This window comes from Otolemur garnettii, unplaced genomic scaffold, assembly GCF_000181295.1.
Source record: "Otolemur garnettii isolate 467f Iridium unplaced genomic scaffold, OtoGar3 scaffold00027, whole genome shotgun sequence".
NCBI classification, from domain to species: Eukaryota; Metazoa; Chordata; class Mammalia; order Primates; family Galagidae; genus Otolemur; species Otolemur garnettii.
Window position 1 is genome coordinate 17,484,140 of NW_003852422.1, and position 20,007 is coordinate 17,504,146.

The 20,007-nt window shown below is 47.2% G+C and overlaps 1 protein-coding gene across 1 annotated transcript in view; it reads right to left on the bottom strand.

Moving 5' to 3' along the window:
* ONECUT2 (one cut homeobox 2) overlaps nucleotides 1-20,005 on the bottom strand; it is a 43,587-nt gene extending 23,582 nt beyond the window's left edge. The window contains exon 1 of the mRNA XM_003788433.3: nucleotides 19,093-20,005. Coding sequence (XP_003788481.1) covers nucleotides 19,093-20,005 — 913 coding nt within the window. The remainder of the gene's footprint in view (nucleotides 1-19,092) is intronic.
* Between the last annotated feature and the right edge of the window lie 2 nt (nucleotides 20,006-20,007).

The following is a 20,007-nucleotide window of genomic DNA, read 5'->3' on the forward strand; positions in this document are numbered from 1 at the left end:
AAAAAAAAAAAAAAAAAAAAAGATTTGTAGAGATGCCATCTTTCTGTTGCCCAGGCTGGGATTGAACCTCTGGCCTCCAGAGATCCTCATCTTTTTGAGTTGCTGGGATTACAGGTGTGAACCACTACACTTGGCTCCTCGGCTACAATTTGTACATGTAAACTTCATGAAATGTATACTGTTTGCTTAACACATCCCACACTTGCAAATGAACTTTCTCCTAACGTAAGTCTGTAGAGTCAGAAGCTATTGTGTGCATAGCTGACTTCTGGGTTCTAAGCAAAAGTGTAGCAAACTGACCATAATTGTTTAGAGGTTCTTAAAAGGGGCGGTATGGGGTGGTTCCCGCCAGTAATCCAGCACTCTGGGAAGGTAAGGCAGGAGGGTCGTCTGAACCCAGGAATTTGAGGTTGCTCTGAGCTGGGCTGATGCCATGGCACTCTAGCCTGGGCAAGAGAATAAGACTCTGTCCGCACCCTCCCCCGCCAAAAAAAGTGTCTTAAAAGGATACTACTGGCAGGACATAACTAGTCCTGTTGCATGTTTAACCAGTTTGCAAAGAGTATACCCAGTAATCAGTGTAGAGTCTAGTAATTTTACTTGTCATAAATTCTACCCATAAGAATGACACATAAACTGTGTTAAAGAATAGATACATCCACCTGTAATAAGGGGTCAAGTGTAGTATGTGCAGATGTCGTGCGGCATCTCACATAATGTGCACATGTACTAGATGAGGTCGGTACCAATGCTGCCTCTCTTCTACAGAGAAGGGAACAGAGGCTCTGTGAGCTTAGTCTCTTGCCTTAGGTCACAGAACTAGTAAAAAGTGGTTGGGATACAAACTGGATCTGTCTGACTCTAAAACTCATACTCTCTATGACAAGGTCACATCATACTCTAAATATGTAAAAGCTATGGGAAAATCAGTGACTCAGGCCAACTCTGCTGATATACAGAGAAGTTACAAAAGGTATTATTTATCAATTAATAATAATAGCTGCTCAAGTAGCAAGTGTCCACAAGATAACCAATTGTTCTAAGCATCTATCTGCATTTGCTCATTGAAGGCTCATAATAACCTCACTATGTGTTTGAGACCCAGACATAAATGAGATAAACCTAGAAGACCTTGACAGACCTTGAAGATTCTAATGAATTCTGAAATGTTCAATGGCTAATTAACAATGTAACAAAAGGTGGTTCTTTGGGACTATTTTTTAAAAATATTAAAGCAGTGCTTACGAAATGCCAATTCTCCAATTACAGCTCTATCACCCTGGGCTCCCTCGCCATAGAATTGAATGGAATGGCAGGATAAAAGACGAGGAGCCCTATTTTTCTGTCCTCAATAGCAAGATGGGTGGAGTTGAGAGATAAGACTTTTTGCTCCTCAGCTTTGTTTCCAAAGATGCAATAGGAATAAACCTGACAATTTACCCTATTTGTTTTCAAACCCAAGCTGGAATTCTACCCCTTTGGCTATGCAAATAAGATGTCTGTGCCAAAGGGAGCTAGCTGCCCTGAGCTGAACTGCGGGCTTGTAAACAGGAGTCCCAGGACTCTAGCTAATCCATGAAAGAAGTTTCATGTTTTGATCACAATGCTCAGCATCTGAATAAATCAGCATGCCAAACCACAGGCACAAAAACACAAGCACCTTTTGGAATTACAGGGTAAACATGTTTAATAACTAGGGACAGCTTGTTATAAATAACGGGGGACTTCATCTGCCTACTAAGATGCCGTTTCCTCACATCCAGGGGCAGTGTAAGCACTGGGTATTGATTCACCAGATGCCATTTCATATATATGCAGAACAAATTCAGCCAAACAAAGTTATCTGCCCAATGGAACTCAAGAATATTTCTCAATTTAATTTTAAACAGACCTCGACGTGAAGGAAATTTAATTATGAAAGTAATATAGAACACAATGAAATGTCCATCAAAATTGCTTCCAAAGGTTGAAAATGTTTTCCTTTTCAGACAATGTAGTTAGAGCTGCTAAGATGTCTATGTTAGTACAGTATCTTAAAAAGTGGGGTCTGGAAATCAATGTGATCTCCTCTCTGAATTAAGTATGCACAAATGAGAGAGACTGAGATCCATATAAATCAGCTCAAGTTTCCTCTGTGTACCAGATAATTAGGGGATAGGCAGAGAAGGAAGATGCAATAAACTCATGATGGGGCCATACTCACTAATGGAAGGCATCCCTTAACACACGCACCAAGACTCAAGACAAAACTGTCAAGTGTTTTTTTATACTGTTTATGATTTTTAAACAAACATTCCCCAGATGTAGAACCTCAGGTCAAAAACCATCTCCAAAACTTAGACATTGTTAACATCACAAACGAGCAGATCTTTCTGATACCCACCTCCAACTTGCCTCTACATTCATTGGCAAACCAAGGAGTGTTTGGATTATTTAGATTTTATATCCATAGAATAACCGAGATATAAACTGGAAGCCTTAACTTCCGTAGGCAACAGGCTTGGGTGTTTGGTCCTCGAATGTTTGGTGATTATTGTAGTGGAAGAAAATGTAAAAGTTAAAAAGAACACCGTATTCTAAAATCCATGTAATCAGCAGGTGGGGCTAGAGGAGACCTTCCATTAGGACACTAGAGCTGTGTGACCCTGGGGATCATTTAGCTTTGCACATATCCTGAGTGCCAACTATGTGTTAGGCACTGCGGGAGGGCTACAGGGAAGATACCAGAGAAGGAGGCTCAGGGCTCTTGCTTGCCACAATCTACTAGAGAAGATCAAACATACTACAAATCATCACAGTATAGAGATGTGGTTCCTGTCAAGACAGGGATGGGAATGTGAAATACTTCCACATTTACCTTCTATTTGTGGCCAAAATTAGTCCCACCTTGTTAGACTGCTCTTGATGTCTATATATCACCATGGGAGTTGCTTCCTCCAAGAATAAATAAGCTAAAATATGCAGTATGAAGAAGTGTGCAAAAAAAAAAAAAAGTCCAATTTTTCAGCCTTTCCTTCTCTGTACCCATGCTTTTTGCCATGTAACCTTGTAGTGTTCTCCCACTCCATCTCTGGGTTTGGCCATGTGACTTCCCATCACCAGTGGAATGTTACCGAGTATATTATTGCTTGTGCTCTTTACTCTTTACTTGTCATGGGAAGGACATGCCTGGTTAATACTTTGGTCCCAAGAGAATATTGGAAATGTGGAGCAGAGACACCCAACACACGATCAAGTCAGTTGAACTGCAGGTGCCTGGGCAAACCCAGCTGAGACCAGCCTAAATCAGCTAACTCCTGCTGATACAAGAGCAATAAGTGGTTATTGCTGAATGCCATGAGTTTTGGGGTAGTATGTTATTCAGCCTTATTATGGCCACAGGTAACTGATACACAGCATATAAGAGAATTTCAATAAAATCTGTACTTTATATCCTTCTCTCCCCTTGCCCAACATCCAAAGCCACCTGTCCCTTAAGTCCCATTCTTGGCAAAGGATTCTGTGGGGAAATCCTGAAGACAGTTCATATCAGCTTGTTACCTGACGATTACTTTACACAGCTCATCTCTAATACTAATACCCGCTCTCCATGGTAGACACTCCACTCCTATTTTTTAAAGGAAAAACACCGAGACTCAGAGACGTTAGAACTAGGAACTGACAGAGGTAGAATTAATTCCCAAGACCGACTGATTCTAAAGCCAAAGACCCTTCATTCCACTCTGCCCTCTTGCCGCTGGCACTGCCTCTGTAAGGGCAGTTCTGAGAGAGAGGAGAGAGGAGAGGAGGAGAAGACGAGAGGGGAGGGGTACTTACTGCCCCCAATCCTTTTCCAATAGCTTGAGAGAGAGAGAGAGATATCTTGGTCATACAGACACTGTTCTCAGGATCTGCTATAGACTCACTATCTTCTCATCTTAAGGCTCCTCTCTCATCTCAGATAGGGATATTCAGATTCTAGGGATTTCCATAGCTCTAAACAAGTAGAATATTTGGGTTCTTGAGTTGGTGTACCTTCCAGTCCACCTATCTTTTCCTCTTTTCCCCTCCAATTCAATTATCTATGTATGCCTCACCCTGCCCTTTTAACTGACTTTCTAGAATCTGCTGTGGAAGCCTGAATGAGGTCAGAAGGCAGGGGTGACTCCTCCTGGTCCCACCTGCTTTCTTTGGGAGAATGGCAGGAAAGGAAGCTAAGAAAGGAAGTATACAGCCTTTGGTGCCAGCCATGTCTACTTCCAGCCAGAGAGGAGGGTGGCCTCTAAAACCTCTCTGCCCCGTCCCCACTGGTGGGAGTCTAAGGCCTTTCAGAAAAGCCTCAGAGCTGCTTCCTGTGCCGCAGCCTCAGTGTCAAAGGCAACTTGGTTTGGCTATACAAGGCATACAAATGACAGTCACCTAAGTCAGTTGTTTACTATGTATACCTGAGTATCATGTAGCATAGCAAGACCCTATCTTCACAAAAAAATATTAAGAATTATTTGGGCATTGGTGACTTGTGCCTGTAGTCCTAACTATATAGGAGACTGAGGCAGGAGGATCTCTTTAGGACAGGAGTTTGAGTGTTGCAGTGAGCTATGATTGTACCACTGCACTCCAGCCTGGTGACAAGGCTATCCTGGGTATCTCTTATCTCAGCCTCCCAAGTAGCTGGGACTACAGGCACCTACCACAACACCTGGCTATTTTGTTGTTGTTGTTATTGTAGTTGTTGTGGTAGTTTTCACTGTTGTTTAGCAGACCCAGGCTGGGTTTGAACCTGCCAGCCCCGGTGTACGTGGCCGGCGCCCTAACCACTGAGCTATAGGCACCAAGCCTGGGCTAGCATTTTAAAAAGACTAGAACTGCCAGGCACGGTGGCTCATACCTGTAATCCCAGCACTGTGGGAGGCTGAGGAGGGACAATCGCTAGAGCTCAAGAGTTCGAGACTTACCTGAGTGAAAGAGAGACCCTGACTCATGAAAAAAAATGAAAAAAAAAAACCAGCTGGGCGCCACAGCGAGCACCTGTAATCCCAGCAGCTTCTGGAAGCCGGAAGCCGAGGCAGTGGGATGCCCACAAGCCAGGAGTCTGAGGTTGCAGTGAACTACCAAGCCATTGCACTCTGCTCAGGGGCACAGAGTGGGACTCTGTCTTGACAAAAAAAAAAGGAAAGAAATAAAAAATAAGCAACGAAATAAAATTAAAAACCCCAAATAAATAAATAAATAAAAAGACTAGAACACAAAAATGCTGATGGGAGAAAGTAAATGAGAGGAAGACGTTATGCGTAAAGGAGAGGATGGGATCCTGGTAAGACAGAAGAGGGAGGGCCCAGACAAGATAGAGGAGTTGGCCTTCAGTAGGAAGACCACCTCTTTAAAAGAACGGAAGAAAGGATGAGACGGTCTTGCTCACCCAGGATAACCTTGTCACCCAGGCTGGAGGGCATATTCTTTATTAAAAGCGAATGTCCCTTGACCATGAACTCATATACTTTAGGAGGCAACTGCCCCCAAGAAGATTTTTGTCTTTTAGATTTGCAGATTTGTAGCACTGAGTCAGAAAAGGATAAAGTTATCTTACTCCACACATTTTTTTTGGCATTTGGAATCAAAAAAGACTGTAGAAAAGATATTTACACGGCAGTCCTATTGAAATACTAGAAAGGAAATGCATTCGGTCCAAGTCCTTGCAGAGTGATGCATACACAGTTGGCTTTAAAAAGGCTATGTTGGGCAGCGCCTGTGGCTCAAAGGAGTAGGGCGCTGGCCTGATATGCCAGAGGTGGTGGGTTCAAACTTAGCCCTGGCCAAAAACTGCAAAAAAAAAAAAAAAATAAATAATAATAATAATAAAAAATAAAAATAAAATAAAAAAGGCTATGTTAAGACATTTATACTCTACACTTAGTAAATTTAACATGTACTCTTGTAAAATGCGCTGTAGTTGTGTTCCCACCAATTACGCTCCCTCCACCCATCCTCCCCTAGCTAAGAAAATGCACTGAAGCCTATGTTAACCAGTTTGATGAAAATATTTCAAATGGTATATAAAACCAGCCTATTGTACCCCATAATTGCATTAGCATACACAGCTACGATTTAATAAAAAAAAAGAAAGAAAAAGGCTATGTACATTGTCAAATCTACGGAACAGTTGAAATGATAGTGCAACCCCAAAACTCCTAAGAAACATATCTGCAAAAGTAAAGATTACATGACTTTAAGAAATTTCTTCAGTCAAACTTACCAAATAGATGTTTTTTTCTTTTTTTTTATTGAATGGTAACTATGTACATTAATGCATTTCTAGGGTACAGTGTGGGGTTTTCACACACAATCCGAAACACTTCCATCAAACTGGTTAACATAGCCTTCATGTCATTTTCTTAGTTATTATTTTAAAACGTTCACATTCTACTCTTAGAAAGATTCACTTGTACCCTTGTAAGATAAACCTCAGAAGTGATCCCTCCAATCCCCCTTCCTCCACCCATTCCCCCCTCACCAAATAGATTTAAAACTGAGGTGCAGAGGCAGCAACCCACCCACAGGTGCTGTGGGCCAGGAGCTCCCAGCAGTGATCAATTGAAGGTGAGTCTGGTGACAGCTGCTACTCAGAGAGCTATAGACAGCTCCAGAGTTTGGCTTCACATGGAGTTCCTTGGCTCACTTCTTTGTAACTGCAAAAGGGCTAGTTCAGGTTTTAGATCTGATTCAGGTAAGTTCCTGCTTCTTTTTAGAGCAAAATTTTAGTTATTTAGACACATAGAAAATGTTTTCAACATCGAGCTTGAATGCTCTACCAGATTTCTTTTGGGCTAGAATTTTCTTCCTTTCACACTACAGCCATCTTGAAACTTAAAGATTAACAGTCACATTTATCATCTCACTTATCATACCCTTGACTTTTTTATTTGAGACAAAGTCTTAGTTTGTCACCCTCGGTAGAGTGCCATAGTGTCATAGCTCACCACAACCTCAAACTCTTTTCTTTTTTAAAAATTTTATTAAGTCAAATACACATAGATCATGAATACATTCATGCATATGTGAGGTACAATGTGCTGATTTTTCAAAAATACAATCTGACGTGGTTACGTCAAACCAATCATCATAGCTTTCACCTCATTTACTTGATTATTGTGCCAAAACATCTATGTTCTACACTTCACAGATTTGACTTGTACCCTTGTCATACGCTCCACACGGGTGGTCCCATCTTTTACCCTCCCTCTGTCAAACCTCCCCCCTCCCCTCCTTTCCCATTCCATTTCTCTCCTTCATCCTGGGCTATAGCTGTGTTCTATCTTTCATAAGAAAATGTGAGTAAATATAAGTAGGTTTCATAGAAGTACTGAGTACACTGGATACTTTCCCTCTATTCTTGAGACATTTTACTCAGGAGAATATGCTCTAGATCCCTCCATGTAAACATAAAAGAGGTAAAGGCTTCATCTTTGTTTAAGTCTGCATAGTATTCCATGGTATACACATACCACAGTTTATTACCTCAAACTCTTAACAATTCTCTTGCCTCAGCCTCCTGAGTGGCTGGGACTATAGGCATCTGCCACTATGCCCAGCTATTTTTAGATGTGGGTGCTCACTCTGGCCCAGGCGAGTCTTGAGCCTGTGACTTCAGGCAATCCACCTGCCTCGGCCTTCTAGAGTGCTAGACTTACAGGGATGAGCCACTGCTCCTGACCATACCCTTGACTTTCTTTTAAAGGGAACATATTTGTCTGTTCCGATGCTTCACCACTGAGAATCTCTTTAGCAAGAAATTAAGCCTAAACTAAAGTTCCTTGAACTACAGTAAAAGTTTTACATTATAATTAGTTTTGGGAAGTCAAGATCCATTTTACTAGAACCCAAAGGGATATATGAGTTTTGCCTTATCCTTGGCCCAAAGGACCCACCTGTCTCTTTTCTCTGGAATAAAAACAGAAATGAAGGCTCAGTGCCCATAGCATAGTGTTTATGGCGCCAGTCACATACACCAAGGCCAGTGGGTTTGAGCCCAGCTCGGGCCAGCTAAATAACAATGACAACGGCAATAAAAAATGTCTGGGCATTGTGGCAGGTGCCTATAGTCCCAGCTGCTTGGGAGGCTGAGGCAAGAGAATTGCTTGAGCCCAAGAGTTTGTGGTTGCTGTGAGCTGTGATGCCATGACACTCTACCATGGGCGACATAGTGAGACTCTGGTCTCAAAAATAAAACAAAAACCAAAAAGCACAAATGAAGCAGAGCTACTGATTAAAGAAAAAAAAAAAGACAGAGTCAGGGATCAGTGCCTAATGTAAGCTCTCACTCTGGCCAAGACCACAGGTCTCCACTGTGTGGCCTAAGGGAAGTGACTCAACATCTCTGGTCCTTTGTGTTGTGTGTGTGGGGGGGGAAGAGGTGGCAACATTTTTCTTAAAAAGAGCCTCATCACTAGAATCTCAAGAAATCAAACCCAGTTTCCACATTAATCAGAAGTAGTGATGGCCCATAGTTGGCTCTCCCTGCAACATTATGGCTGATACAAGGTGAGAATATTGTTTAATATAACGAAAACCATGTCTTCAAAAATCAGGAGCACGTAGGTGGGGGAAAGAAAAGCATTCATTTGTGCTTACCTGTGTGTGTGTATAGGGGGTAGGGCAGCTAGACAATGAACCTTGAGAACAAGTCTTAAATCTAAAATGTCCCGTTGAGAGCGGCAATCACGGCTGCAGAAGGCGGCAACACGGCGAAATAGTTCAATTGCCCCGCCCCCGACAGAGGTAATGCGCCTCTTCTTCGGCATCTTTTGTCTTCTCACCCCGACGCCGCCTCTTAGCCCTTTATAATCGCTGACCTCACACAGAGAACCAGCAGCCATGGGGAGCGAGAGGAAAATCTGAGGCCCTGCTCTGCCTCGGGCGCCGAGAGCTACCGTCAGGGTCCTTCCCGGATTTAACCCGGGCAGAGGGTCCACCTCCTTTGTCTAGGTTGAGATGGAAACTCGCTCCAAAGGCACTCGCGGCGCGCGGGCTCTCGGGACGCGCCCTGGCGCTGTTCGTGGTGCTGAAGGCCGCGTCGGGGCGCCGAGGCAGCAACCCACCCACCCACACACACACCCGCGCTCTGCTGCCAGGGGCTCCCGCAGGGACCACGTGGGACGAGGATCGCACAGCTGTCGCTCACGGAGCGCTCTAGTTTGGCTCCACGTCTAGCTCAGCTCATTTGCTCCCTTGTTTGCAAATGCAAAGCGGCTGGTTCATTTTGTCCTCCCAGGGGGTTTCCCCAGCCCACCAGCTTACGGATTTGGCATATCTTCTTCTCAATGTCCTCCCTACAGATACTAATTCTTTTCGATCCTCTCTCCTTTATACAATATTTTACCTTTGCAGAGGACCTTACAGTTGGCACAGCCCTCACTGGCACCATCAACTCAGCCATTTCTCTTCCATATACTCCTCAAGGCTGCTTTTTCCCCTTCCTCTCCTCCCCCAAGCACTCTCCAATTAAGGAGACTATTATATCTCAACGTGTAGGATGGGCAAATCATCTCACCTAGGGCAGCAGAACTGTTGATTTCTCCTTGGCAATGAATTAGAAGGGGCAGACATTTGAGTCCCAAAGGACAGGGGAAACGTCCCTTAAGCAATTTCTAGGAAGACAGTGTTGGCATGGGTGGTGCTGTGGAGGGGAATGAGATCATAGACACCAGCAGCAAAGTGAAGAAAGGGTGGACCTTGTTGGAGGTACAAGGCGTTAGACGTCTCCCAGCAGGTGGCACTCTAGTTCTTGTGCTGGCTGAGGATATGCTCCCCTGATCCTCTTCAACCTTCCCATCTTCTAACAAACCCCTCCATAGCCATGTTTGGAGGTCGGCTTCTTGATTTAAGCACTTACCCAGACTGTATTCCTGCTAAAAGCACCGTTTGCACAATTCTCTTTACTGTAATGCATAGTAATGACAGGGATATAAATAGAAAATGGAGGAATGGTGGGAGGATTTTTTTCAGTGTGTGTGATTGATAGGCTCAGATGAAAACTGTTTAATCATCAAAACATGATTCAGCAGTTGGGAAATGTAAACAAGTTGTGCAACTGTTTGCTTTGCCCAGAGCCCTGGAGGGGCCTACAGGGTGACAGGAGGGTAGTGCCAGCAGGATGTGCACCTCACCCCTCCTACCAGGGCAGCACTGGCTGTGCCTACAGACTGACTGGCTGACCTTTGGCTTTTGCAGCACACAAGCAGTTGGGCCGGGGTTAATGGCACTTTGCAGGGAGCTCCAATTGAGTAAACAAAAAATGTCTTGCCCTGTTCTAATGGAGCACATTATTCTGAGGCCCAAGCCTTCATCCAGGCCCCTGCAGCTGCTCTGCAGGTCAGTGCTACCAATAAAGCAATTAGCCAATGAGAAAACTCTTCTTCCCTGAGGGGGACCAGAGTTTGCAGTAGCTATGCTTTGCTTTGGGATTTTTAAACAGGCAATCCAAGTTGATCTGAGCCTCTTACATCAGACTCCAGGACGAGGACAGAGAAATTGTGTGTTTGCTGAGTGTGATATTTTAAGGGACTGGTCCCTTGTTTAACACAGCCTGGAGAGCTCACTGCTTCCTGTGCAATTAACCTGAACCATAGATGAACTCTGCCCTTTGAACTGGCTCAGCAGATAAATACATTAGCTCACCTAAGGAATCATTAATATTTTTCAATCACACAAAACAAACATGAATGTCTAAAAACAACCCAAGAGATAGCCAATTAGGAATAGTTCATGTACTGTGTTGAAAAAAATCACAAATGCATGTTATTTAGAGAGCAAAAAAGGGTCAGGGAAGAAATGGAATGGATCATGCCAACATTTCTGGAGACAAAGGGGATTTTCACTTTCATATCTGCAAGCAAGAGGGATACAGAGTAGTATTTAGCAATTCCTATTCCCTCTACACTGCTCTACAACAAAAGTTGTACCCTGCTCTTAGGTAGCTTCTTCCCACTTCCATCAGAATACACAACTCCAAGCCTGTCCCTTCTTAAATGACTACAGTGTTTATGCATATCCAGAGTCCAAAATATTATTTCTGGGGAAAATCCTATTCCTGATTTGCTACAAATGAACCAAAATAGTTGGTGTGACAGTATTACCACTTTTAAGTGAACCAGCATAAATGAACCAAGCTAGTGGCTTGATTGAAATAATTTTATACAGGAGAAAGCAATGTTCCTAAGACATTTTTACTCTATGCATATAAACAGATTTTCTTTTGTGAGAAAAAAAAGAGAGAGATGTTAAACACATCTATTTTGTCTTTATCCCTGCATGTCATCTTAGAAGAAGGAGAAAAATATCCCCAACTGGGTCATTACACATTTCAGTTTGATTTAATTTCACTTCCCACAATTCCGCCTCCTGACCCCCCCCCTTTCCTCCCACCCCGTTTTCATTTTTGTTTGGTTTGGAGTGTGGGCTTAATGCCCAGCTATCCTAGATGAGAACACTTAAAGGAATATCACAAGCATGAAGGGTAAATCTATTGAACGAGGGTCTTTAACTATGTGGTTTCCTTAAAGGGAAAGGTTGGATCAATAAGATCAATATGAAAGGTTTCCCTGGCCCTGCATAAAAGGGTAAGGGCTTCTCTTTTCACTGGTTTAACTTTACTCTCTGACAAATGCAAATCAATGGATCTGTGTTTACAACAGATTCCCTAACAGACTCAACTTGGGCACATGGGGAGGGCCCTGCAAGCTTGCTCCAGGGGGACGCTCTGGGAGAGAACTTTGTGTTCAAAGCCCTGGAGTAGAGCAGACAGCAAGCTGGTGATGGCATACTAAGCGCCCTTAAAAAAGAAGAGCCCTGCTGCCCACCCAGATTCTACAGGAACTCCAGGAGCTGCCACTGCCTGTGGCCTCTCCAAATGGGGTAAAAAAATGCACACGAGTTTCCTCCAAGGATGTTGATGCATGCACAAATATAGAGCCCACGTTCTAGGCTAGAGCCAGTCAACCTAATTTCTATCAATCTATATCTCAGAGGCTGACTACACAGAGGGAGCTTTAGTAAAATATCTACAATTGTTGCAGTGTGAGGATCTGAGCTCTAGGAATGCTCTTTCTTCCCTTTCTTCAGTGGTAACTGGCTCTTCTTAGTAATGACAAGGCAAACCACTAACACTGTGGGTTCTTTTCCCCTTAATTTTACCTTTCCCTTTAAAAATGTGATGCTTTCCAGAGATTACATGACTTCAAGTCAATACCAGTTACTGAGAAATTATTTTTCTTCCTGCAGGAGAAAGTATATGTATATTTGATTACAGGAGCCAAAGTCCAATGCTGATTAAATTACGTTGGAGGTGTGCTTCCAACCCAAACAAAGTCTGCTTTCTACAGGAGAGTAATGGATCCTCAAATGGTGAGAGAGGCACCAAGGTGGAATGCAAAGCCTCCCTTTCCTCTGGGACAATTTATGTGGGACAGTTTTTCATAATAAATGTCTGCACCTTCCAGGAGTCCTGTTCCCCAAGTGAGACCATCTCTATCTGCCCAGCCCACAGCCTGCCTCCACTCCTTGCCTGTCTGTGTTACCGAATCAACTCCCCTAACCACCCCTCTACCAACCCCTACAAACAGCTATGTGCATTTTCAGTTATCACCTCACATGAGACTTGGAAATCAAATAGCCTTTCCCCCAAAGGCACTGGGGTTTGCTGGCAATGAGGGATGGGAATGGGCCATCCAGGACTGGCAGCCTGGCTGGGCTCTGCACCTGAGAACATAAGTTACTCCATGGGGCTCCCTTGTAATGGACTTGCCCCACCAGAAGAGTTATCTCCCTGGCGGAAGCATCTTTCCCCAGGTCACAAAAAATAAGGGTTCCTAAAAGGGTCAGGGGTAAGCAAAGCCTAGAGAGTCTACAGACAAGTTCAAGGTCTAGAATGCCTCCATTTTCACCCTTTTCCCCAGGGCCCTTTATCCAGGCAATTATTTCTATTTATTCCCTCCTCATTTCCCTTCCTTTGGCAAGAACCCAGAAACTAAATCTCTCTGCTTCTCCTTTGAGGTTTGCATTCCTCAAGGGATCCCGTTACATGGTACCACTTTTCATGAAGACAGTTTCTGCCAACACTAGCCACCAGTCCTGGTGTGGTGGGCAGCCCAGGACTTTTCTCCCCAAGAGCTCTTCAGCCCTGCTTCTCTGGTCTTCCTTTACAAGCAGGTTTTTAAAGGTTAGAAAACTGGAGGGGCTCCCTCCCGTATCATGAGGTGACCCTCAAATGAAGTCTTGGTTTGGCTCTCCCTCTCCCTAAGAGAGGCTCTCCCTCTCTTTAGATCTCAGGTCTGGAGCTTGGGAAGGTAAAACCAGGTACCCGCTGGTGGTGTATCAGGGCAGACCTGGCTCCAGAGAAGAATGGAGCAAATGCTGGCACCTGGGCTCATCAGTTTATTCTCTGCCCTCTCTGGGGATTCCAAAATGGAGGTGTGGCAAAGTCTAAGACCACACCCTCCAAAAGCCACTCACCTCCCACCCCCAGAGCCTGAGTCCTTCATGTGAGAGCTGTGGGGAGAAGGCTAGGTGTCTTCTGGGCAAAAAGGAAATACTCCTCCCTTCTCAAGTTTCTGTATCTGATAACCTGACCTACCCTCTTTACAGTTTTTAGGGGGCAATAGGGCACTTTCTAACTAGGAACCAAGAGGGTGTATCAAAGCTCCCTTAGTTAAAAAAGAAATCCCTGGTAGGAAGGTGAGAAAGAAATACCTATTCACTCCTTGCCTCATCACTCTCTCCCCTTTCCTTTCCCTTTTTTCTTATTGTTCTTGGAAAAGGAAGGAAAACGCTTTCCCCTTTCCAGATTGAGACCTTCCCTTGAAGGAAAAGTTTAGCTTTCTCTAACTAAAAGATTTGTAATTTTTTTTTTTTTTTTTTTTTTTTTACAAAGCCCTAGAACAATTCAGTTCTCATCCGACCCTCACTTTGGTTTTTGTTCTTTCATTCTTCCATTAAAAGTCACCTTAGTGTTCCTTCTGGAAGGAGCCATAGGAGCTGTGGGCAGGGTGTTGTGGTGCCCCACACAGGCTGGAGGAACGTAAAGTACAGGTGTTTCAGAGAAAAAACCACCCTGCCCATGATGGGCCTGTGATCCGGCCTCAGAGCGCAGGAACTGCTGTCCTGCTGGCGGTCAGGGGTGGAGGGGGGCTCTTCACTTTGAGTTTCCTTTCTTCTTGCCACAGCAAAGGTAGGAATGAGATTCTTCCCTGGTTGACCTAGCTAGCTCAGAGCAGAGCTGACTATTCTCAGGGACGAAGTCCAGGTTTTTGTTACTGAGACTCGGTTCAATAGCCACTAAAGAACTTGCGTGAAAAGTGTGCGAGTCGGACATTTCATATGAAAACGTATAGCATCGGCAGCTTTAGCAGGCACGTCATTTCCAACTCGGGCTTGGTCACTGGAGCAGATCTAGACCGAATTTCAAAATGATCGGGGATTTCCTGGATGGCTTCGATAGAAAAAAGAAGTTAACTTCCGCCCTACTGGACAGGGTTTGGGTCAAACGGACTCAGGACAGGAAAGTTGGGAGGACTGGGGCAGGGGACGCAGCGCTTTCTGGATCCTAGCTCTCAGAGTCTGCCAGGAGCTCAAGGATCTGCGGGAGCCGGCTGGGGGATGGAGGAAAGGGCAGGGAGTCCTGGGAGAAGAGGAAAAAACCTCGGGGAATAGGGGCAGGCTGGGACCACGAGGGGGTAGAGCTGCGGTCAGAGAGAGATCTCTCCGCGAGCTGGGGAACAGCGCTGCAGGAGCGCCGGGGAGCCTGGGCGCTGGCGAGCGCTCTGCTGGGAAGAGTGCACCGTCGGGCTTACTGGAAACGCGCCGGATCAGGTTCCAGATCAATGAAATCTGGGTCCACACGTTTACGTTATTGTTGCCAGCATTAATGCTCTTTTAATCTTCTAAACATTATCAGCATCGATCTCCCTCCATATACACATTTGTTTGAGAAAGTGACATAACCACACCGTGGAAAGCCTGGAATAAAAATAAATGCCCAGCCTCTCGCCGGGCGCCTGGACTACTTATCGCTCTCGAGTTCACTCCCCTCCCTCGCGTCCCGCCGCCTCCGCCCGCTCTCGCCCTAATGCGTGTTAAGAAGGTATTCTCCTGGTACCCGGGACTTGACGAAGCAAGGACTGTAGCGAGCTTTTCAATCATTAATCCAACCTGCCAGCAGGCGAACGTATCGTCTGTTCCATGCTGGCGTGGGCTGCGTTCGGCCGCTTGGGTTCAGATCCCTAATTTAGCCTCCAGGAGAGGTGGGCTGAGCCGAGAGCCAAAGCAGAGAGGGCTAAGACAACGCAAGGAGGTACCCTTCCTGCTCCTCGGCTTCTGGGATGCACGCATTTCCCAAAGACGTCTCCAGCACAGCAAGAGACACTCATACACCTGGCGCTTTTAACAGGAGCCGCAGTACGCAGCCGGGCCATGTCCCGCAACGGTGGCGTCAGAAGGTCCCGGAGACGTCTCCGCCGGTTAGCTAAGGGCCCTTGGCCGCCTGAACAGAGTTTGCCCCAGACTGGCCGCTGGAGTGCTGCCTGGAGAACCTGGAAAGGACCGTGCGACGGTCCAAGGTGGGGACTGGAAGCAGCATCTCGGGCAGGCTGCCGTGGGAGCCGGGCCGACTTCAGGCGGAGACCTCTACAGAATGTAGTGTGTGTGCCTGTGTGCGGGCCTGCGCGCGGAGGGTGGGAGCCCTGCTATTTTCCCGGCTTTGAGATCAAGCTTACCGTTGGGGCCTTGCTTTTCCTGTGCAGGACGCCGTTCAGATTCTTCACTGGGTTCCTTCAGTCCCTCTTTATTCCTAGTAGTGCTTGGTTGAGAGGCCCTTGAGCTCAAAGCCGGAGAGTGTGCATGTCCGAACCCGCGCAGAATCTGTCCTTTCCACCTCTTGCTAAATTAATAAAAACTGCCCTGTGAGGCTGGCCTTGGGAACCACCAAGGGGGCCTGACAGGAAGGTGTGCAACCACATGCTGCCCGAGACACTTTTTCCAAAGGAAACCATGCATCTGGAGTTTACTTCTTGAAATCTAAGGCTAGGCACTCTGAGTTTCCCCTATGTTTTCTGAAAAAGCAGGGAGGATAGAGAGTCCTGCCTCTGCTGTGACAGCACGTAGTACTTTGTCTAAGAGCAAGGTTTACAGGCACTGGCCAAATCAGGCAACTTTACTCTGAGGTCCTTAAACCCCTGCATGCTTGATGCTCTGGCAGGACTCAGAGGGACCCCAAAGTTAGAAAAAGAAAGGGAAGCTAAAAGGAGTCAGACAGAGAAAAGAGGCTGTGTCCGACGGCATGGGGAGCAGTGTCTTGATGTCTAGGGACAGCAAGCTCAGCCTTCTGGCCAGTTAGCCCTCCTCCTCACCCAGGGGCTCAGTGGGGAGGGCCCTCAGCGGCATCCCGGTGGGGATTCAGATCAATACTTGGGGCTGGCATAGATCTTTGCTTTTCACGTCCATTTCCTTCTGCTCCCTAGCGCTCCTGAGCACATAATACCTACTTATCCAGTCCTGCTTCTGCGTCAGTGTCTGAAGAGACTGATCTACTGACCCCAAACTGAAAAGCCTCCTATGGAATAATAACCTCTCAACACACTTATAGTTGCTGATAAAATGGCCAGATAAAAAGGCTAAAGCTCTTGTCCCTTTTCAACCCAGGCTAATAAAACAGTCACACATTTGAATGCTTAAGCAAAGTGAGGTCCTCAGCAGGCATACTCATTCACTCTGGGAGGCGTTCAGTCTCCCATGGAGAAGGCTCAGCGCTCCGTGTTGAAAAGCCAGCGCTTTGGGCCATGTTCCCTACAGCCAGCCTCTGGTGAGTCGCACCCTGGGCTGAGGAACCCTTGGGATAATGCCACACTCTTCCTGATCCCAACAATGCTTGAGGTCATGGTAAATGCTATAATTTGCTACTAAGTGAAGCATTACTTTCCACATTACTTTCAGATTTAAATAGACAGAAAGCAAGTGTTTTTTAAAAGCTGTGTTTTGCCGCCACAGGCATGAGGGGGCGGCAGCGCTCTGATATGGCCCTGACCAGAATAGTTGTCATCTTCCGTTTAACTGTATTCCCCAAGACCAGCTGCCAATTTCCTCCTAGCCCCCGGTGCCCAGAAAGCCAGCTGGTATTTGAGCCTGCAGGAGAGGGCCTGGGGCATTTGGGGGCCACTAAAACAAAGGGGCACTACAATGTCACCCTCCACTTTCTTCTGAGGCTTTGTACACATCGCTTTATCTTTGCCAGGAAACAAGAGCAAATAGGAGAAAATTATAGGAAAGGATCAAGAGTAGACTAAAGGAGAAATAAAGATTAGATAGATTTCTAAATCCACTCAATAGCATTAGGAGTCCACAGATTAGGGGGAAGATCTTGAAAGGGAAAACTGGTTTTCTTTACCAGCTTACATCAGAACTGCGGGGCAATTACCGACTGAAGATCAGAATTCTCTAACTGCCAGCTAAGGAGAGAGCTGTCAGAGTGGAAACACCCTCTCCCAAACCGGGGTGATCTTGCTGTCACATCCCCCAGTGCAGCATTTGTCGAGAGTACCCCACAAGCTAGGTTCAGCGGTGTGGGGAAAGCCCTCGGGAGAGGGAGTGGGAGCATGAGCTCGCAGCTCTGGAAACGCGCTGTGCACTGTTGGCTCAAATCCGTGTGCTTCCCAATATCCACGCTATGCCAATCAGTGCCACCACCAATTGTTCCCCCAGATCTCCCGACAATCCAGAGACATTCCTCCGGCCCCCAGTCCAACAGAAGCCGCCCACTGTGGCTTGCAGTAGGGTACTGTGTCTTCCCCAGTTGGGGGGGGGGTCTGGACATTTTGCTCCGCCGGGTCCGTGGCTCGGACCAGGGGACAGCGCAATCGCCACGCGTGCTGCGCGGCGTCTGTGAGTGCAAAAGCGCGCAACAGCGTGCCAGTCGCGGCCAAGGCTGTGTGTTTCCCTCAGCTCCAGCTCCTGCCGCCCACACAGGAGGTTTCTGTGCTCCTAGAACAATAGAGGGCTGTACCTCGCGACTCGACCGCTAGAGGAGGCACAAAGAGCCGAGCCCGCTCCAGAACAATGTAACCCGCGCGTCTACCGGTCCCCTCCCGCGGGCTGCCGAGCCCTCCCCGCAGCCGCTCTACACGCACAATCAGCGCCCGCTTAATGCAAAGGCGGAGCCTGCAGCCAGCAGCCGGCCGAGATGCATTAACTAACCTGCATCTTTAATTTCGCAGCACCTCTTCCCCGAGCGGCTAGCGTCTCCTAGAGTCCTGGCAAACCTCGGCAAATCCCAGCAAACGCTAAGAGTTGGGGCAGGGCGCTTTCCAGCCTCAGTTTCTCCTCCCACGTCCTGCCCAAGCGGTGAACTATAACAGTCCCAACTTTCGTCCTTGCACTCTCCCCTTCCTGTAGGCAGTGACACTGGAGCTGGCCTGAGCCCGCTTTTTCAGTCAAGCCCGGTCATAAAGTCTCTGCGCCAACGCCGAGGCCAGAGATAGGCTCTGGGAGAGCTGTTGTATCCTGGCCGCCCGTTCCCCGCGCGACCAAGGCTGTGCCTCCTACCAATGACCAAAGAAGTTTGCCTGATATAGTGGGTAGCAGAGCGGAGAGCTCTTTTTCCCTTAAGAGCAAAGCCCTACAACTGCCTTCATACAAGGCGACTAGGCAGCCTGAAAGATTGAAAAGTGTTGTCTTAAAAAATAAATAAATAAAGAGAGAAGAGCTGAAGTGCAAAAGGTTTTGCACAAGAGTAGCTCATAGTTTCTGTGAGTTTTGGAAAGCGAGTGCTCTTAGCCTACACCGCGCATCCCCACCCGCCTCCTAGTACTGTGGAAGGTCGGTTGGCACAGTGAGAATAGGGTCAATGAACGGGGAGGGGAGGACGGTCCGTAAATGAAAGCTCAGAGACAAGGAGGCAGGCAGGAAGAGAAGAAAAAGGAGAGTCGAAAAAGAGACGAGAAAGGGAAAATGAAAGAAGAAATTAAAAACGGGAAGAAAGAAGCAGCTTATATAGGGAAGAAGAGAAGAGACTCCACAGAAGTGACTCTGCACACGGACAAGCTCTCCCCAGCAGTCTGGCCCTTGCCTTACCTGCCAGGCGTAAGGCGGACATGCGCTGAAACTCCGGCTCCTGCAGCCACTTCCACATCCTGCGGAAGGTCTCCCTGCCAGATTTGAGTTTACTCCACGGTTTTGGATTCCGGAGCAGGTCAGAGAGAGTCCCCTGAGACCGGCACAGCACCCTTTGCGCAAAGATCGCCTGTGGGATGCTGTAGCGCTTCAGCTCGGCGGTAATGCGCTGGGCTACCTCTTTGGTGTTGATCTCTTCCAGCTGGCCCGACGTGGCCACTTGTGAGCCGGATGAGGACGAGGGCGGTCGCTCGCGACTGGGTGCCAGCACTGGCCCGTGGGTCTGAGTGTGGCCCGGGTGGTGTAGGCCGTTGAGGTGCGACATCATGGCCGCGGGAGGGGTGCCCAGACCTCGGGACAGGTGTTGCTCACCGCGGGTCAGCATGGCAGTGTGGTGCGCCTCGAAGTTGGGGCTGAGCATTTTATCGTGGCCCGGAGGACCGTAGTTAGGCAGACTCTGCTGCGCGTTGTGGAGGCCGCCTAGCCCGTTGCCCAGTGGCGTGGCGGCCAGCGGGGACAGGCTCTGGCTCATGCCGGGCATCTCCTTGTAGGGACTGTAGAGGTTGTTCATGGCCGGGAGCCCGCGCTCGTCGCGCATGAGAGTGAAGCTGCCGCTGACGTTGCCCGACAGACGCTGGTGGTGGTGGTGGTGGTGGTGGTGAGGGTGGTGGTGAGGGTGAGGGTGGTGGAACTTGTCGGAGACAGTAGAGATGGGTGGCAGCGGCTGGAGCGGCGTCAGCGTGGTGTAGGTGTTGCTCATACCCATGCCAGGAGGGGACGAGTCGCAGGACATACTCATGGCGTGGTGCAACGGGATGGAGAGCTCGGGTCGGTAGTCGCCGCCGTCCAGGATCGAGGCCATGCTGGTGACCATGG